We start from the raw sequence: 4,233 nt of genomic DNA on the forward strand, positions 1-4,233 counted from the left end.
TAGCGTTCTCAAGATAACCCTCCCCTATATATATATATATATATATATATATATATATATATATATATATATATATATATATATATATATATATATATATATATATATATATATATATATATATATATATACTTTCTGATAATAAACATTTACTTTTAGATGCATTAAAATATTACGGTGTATAATATTTTGGTAAGGAAGAGATTATTCTATTGTTTGTTCATTGTGAATTTTGTATTTGAAGTTATCTAAACAACATCATTAATCTTAATGGATGGGAAAAGAAAGTTGTACAAAAATCAGCCTTTAAATTTATGTTGAATCCCCACAAACCATCAAAAGGAAAATGAGAAGATGATATAAAAATTACAGGCATTTGACATAGTCAAGTCATAAACGTGCTTTCTATCGAGCATACAATTTTGTTATTGTGTATTCATCAACCGATGACCCAGACCGAACTTCATTATCGCTTTCTCCAGCGAAAAAAGCTGGTTGTTTAGGATGAGGCAACACACCCTCGCTAACCAGCATTAGGACCACTGACAACATAGTTGGCCTATCTTCTGCATGATGTTGCACACATAATAGTGCAACATGTATACATCTTAGTACTTCAGAGACCACACACGAGTCGTCTAAAGTTGCACTCATTATTTCAATGGACCTACCTTCTTGATGGAGTCTCCATGCCTACATCAAACAAAAACGCATATTTAAGGATGAGCTAATATTTACAGTTGTCTATTATTATCCATTTTATAAAATTTTGTTGGGTACCGTCTCTATTTCCAGAAAATAGATTTCCAAAGTCAAGAGTATAGGATTTAGTCTTACGTGTCCAAGAAGGTTATCACTGCGGTCTCCATGAAAGAATTCTCGGTTTTTTATCCCGCTAATTATCTCCAACACTATAACACCAAAACTAAATACATCTGATTTTATAGAGAAACGCCCGTGTGCTGCATACTCTGGAGAAATGTAACCACTGTAGCAAGGTTAAACATACATATTAGAGATTCTCTTTCAATCTCATCTTCTTTTTATCAGATTAAGATAGAGTATTAAACTTAAGAAGGATTTTTACCATGTCCCGACCACTTTCTTTGTGTTAGCAGTGGTATCATGTCCTATAAAGTTTCTAGCAAGGCCAAAGTCAGATATTTTTGGATTCATATCACTATCCAGCAATATATTACCAACCTTCAGATCTCTATGGATAATTTGAAGACGCGAATCCTGATGTAGATACAGAATACCTCGAGCGGTCCCATGTATTATATTAAAGCGCTTAGACCAGTCAAGCATCAAACTTCTTGTTTCATCTGCCAAAACATGACCATTATATCATGTGCTATCATATAAAATTTGAAAGTGAAATCATATCCCCAAACCCTACTCTATGAGTGGGATTTTACTGGGCATGTTTGTTTGTGCGGAAGTGAAATCATAAAGAGTGAGTCTAACCAAAGAGAAAAAAGTCCAGGCTTTTGTTAGATAAGTATTCATAAATCAAAATTAGTTCCTTTTGATGAATGCAATATCCAAGAAGCTTCACAAGATTCCGATGTTGAAGACTTGCAATACAAATGACTTCATTCTTGAATTCATCGAGGCCTTGTTGGGATGTTTCTGAGAGCCGCTTCACAGCTATTTCTCTTCCGTCTTCCAACGCACCCTGAATGATCGGCTAGGATTTGGATTACGAGTTTATGGTGACTTATAGTTTCGTATATTTTAAATTTTCGATTTATGGTAGTGATAAGCAATGTGTTGTATTTAAGATGCATAAAAACTACCTTGTAAACAGGACCAAAGCCACCTTCTCCAATCTTATTGCAAACACTAAAGTTACATGTGGCCTTTGCTACTTCAAAAAGGCTAAAAAATTGTAAATCATCAAGATGTTTCATCGGCAGACTTGTATTCTTCTCAACAAACTGGTCTCCTACAAAATCAAATGTTCCAGTTAAGTGTGTTTAAATTTTGTACGTATTATGTAAACATGCAAAGTTGTCACCATTACTTGCTCCTATGTGTTACCTCGCCCTTTCGTGTGAGGCCTGCTATTTATCTTTCTACAGGCATATGCAATTGCGAAGATAAGTGGCACAACTAACGAAGTGAAAACCACCACAATAATCACTCTTTTCATTTTGTTGAAATCGGACAGGGAGTCCAAAAGACCTTTCAGTAAGACAAGACAAAACAATAGTTTAGCACTAATAAACATAAGCTAAAAACACATAACTAAATTATGGAATATTATCATTTCTAGGTGGTCTAGAAAAATCATAAACGCTTCTAGCATGTTTTTTTTTTACTTGTTTTGTTTTATAGGGAATATGCTAACCAAAGGAGCAGATAATTGTTTTTTTTTTTTTTTTTTTTTTTTTTTTTTGAGTTTTGTCATGTTAGCGAATTTGAGGTGTTCGCTCCCCACGTGAATATGTTGTGTCGGATTTTTAACGTCCGTTGCCCTGGTAGCGAACTCCCTAGAAACACTTATCGTTTTTTTTCTAAAACACCTAGATATCATTTTTTTTCCTGTAAAACATGTACATACCTTCTAACTCATTGGCGTCCATTCTTATGAAAATATCTTGATCTCCATCATACTCTCTAGTGTCCATAAGCTCATCAAACCATAGCAAACATCCACTTCCACCATTTCTTATATCTAAACTTCCAAAGCCTGTACAAGAGCAATTCCTTTTGCAGGCTATCTCACATTCTGCTAGAGTCATGGTCACATTATACCACGACCTTCGCGTATCGGGTACCTTAATTCGTGAAATTTTCCAAAACCCATCCCCATTCCCACAATTCAAAGGCTTTTTGCGTTTACAGCCACTTACCCAATCAGATGCCTTCCATTCTTCTGGATTCCTTGGTTCAAAACCTTGCATACATGTACAAGGTGGATGCCTTCTAATGCTACAGACTCCAAAAGGACCACAAAGTGAATAACGATCACAACTATCTACGATACCCTCAGAATACACAACCCAGTCTTGGATCCGCTCAATCCAATGCAAAAACAGTGTCTTGCCATCCCATGTCAAAACTACTCTTTGAACAACTGAACTTTTAAGTTCATATTTCAAATAGATTTCCTTCTCATTGATCACAAACTCCGTGGAGTAAATCTGGTTTTCCTTTTCAGTAGGAAATCCACTAAAACCAACACCATTCCATGGTCCAACTCTTGCTAGTAAAACTTCACCTTGCCACCCTAAAGTTTGTGGATATCCATTTGTGTCCATAATATTCCTATACACACCAATAGATGGATCATCAGGACTCTTCCAAGATGTCAAGAACCTCTCTAACCCCGTTACCAAATCCTTACCAAATTTCATCCCCGCTAGATGTGTGTCACCAGGATAGTCAAAACTTTGCCAGATCAGAACGTTGTTGGTACTATTTCTCTTCCACACAACAAGATTTCCGGAATCTAGAAGCTGCACCACCACCGAACTATCACGCTGAACAGATACCGTTGTTGAACCGGATGACCAGACCATGGGGTTGCCGCCACTGTGAATCACCAGATTTCCGTGTGTGCTGAGTTTGAGCATGCCTGATCGATCTGTGATTGGTGTCTCCCTGTTAGCAACCCATACAACAGTACCCTTTGATATCTTCTTGTACCATATCCCCAGGTATCGGTTTTTCGACTTCCCTGGGCTAAAAAAGCCCAGCTCAAACATTTGTCCTTCTGAAACAAGCGTTTCACCGTCTTTGATTTTTTTATTTGCAGACATGGAATCTCTTGCAGTGCAATCTGATAGCAGCAACATCAAAGTAATGAAGAAGAATGCATGTGTGAACTGGTCCTCCATGATGATCTTGAGCAATGATATTGTTAGCAAAGTATCAAAACCAGAAGTTGTAAATACTTCAAACGGTTTGAAAGATTTCAGTGTGTATATTAATTTTACATAAATATTTTTTGGATCCGATAATTTGAGTATATGTAGTATTATTTCAATTTAATTATTTTATCAGTAAGACTATTAAATGACTATTAATAATTTAAGAAAGATTCCAGTGTATGAATCTAAGATTAAAAGCATTTTTTTATTCATCTTCAAATGGTTTAAAATTCGAGCATCTATAGTCAACTAATCAATACTAGTTTTTATTTACAACAATTTGGCATTTTTACAAGATATACAAAGATAAAGAGCCTGTAACGCCTTAATTTATAACTTATATTTTGATAAATCT

At 35.4% G+C, this 4,233-nt stretch overlaps 1 protein-coding gene across 1 annotated transcript; it reads right to left on the bottom strand.

Moving 5' to 3' along the window:
* Positions 1–288: 288 nt before the first annotated feature.
* Positions 289–3,890, bottom strand: LOC110940556 (G-type lectin S-receptor-like serine/threonine-protein kinase At4g27290). The gene is made up of 7 exons (XM_022182101.2): positions 2,567–3,890; positions 2,044–2,187; positions 1,800–1,948; positions 1,468–1,678; positions 1,088–1,325; positions 838–988; positions 289–693 (listed from the first exon to the last, which is right to left on the bottom strand). Exons 1-7 carry the CDS (start codon positions 3,843–3,845, stop codon positions 406–408), a joined length of 2,460 nt encoding a protein of 819 aa, XP_022037793.1. The 5' UTR covers positions 3,846–3,890; the 3' UTR covers positions 289–405.
* Positions 3,891–4,233: the final 343 nt, after the last annotated feature.

The sequence above is a fragment of the Helianthus annuus genome, chromosome 5 (assembly GCF_002127325.2).
Source record: "Helianthus annuus cultivar XRQ/B chromosome 5, HanXRQr2.0-SUNRISE, whole genome shotgun sequence".
Lineage (NCBI taxonomy): Eukaryota > Viridiplantae > Streptophyta > Magnoliopsida > Asterales > Asteraceae > Helianthus > Helianthus annuus.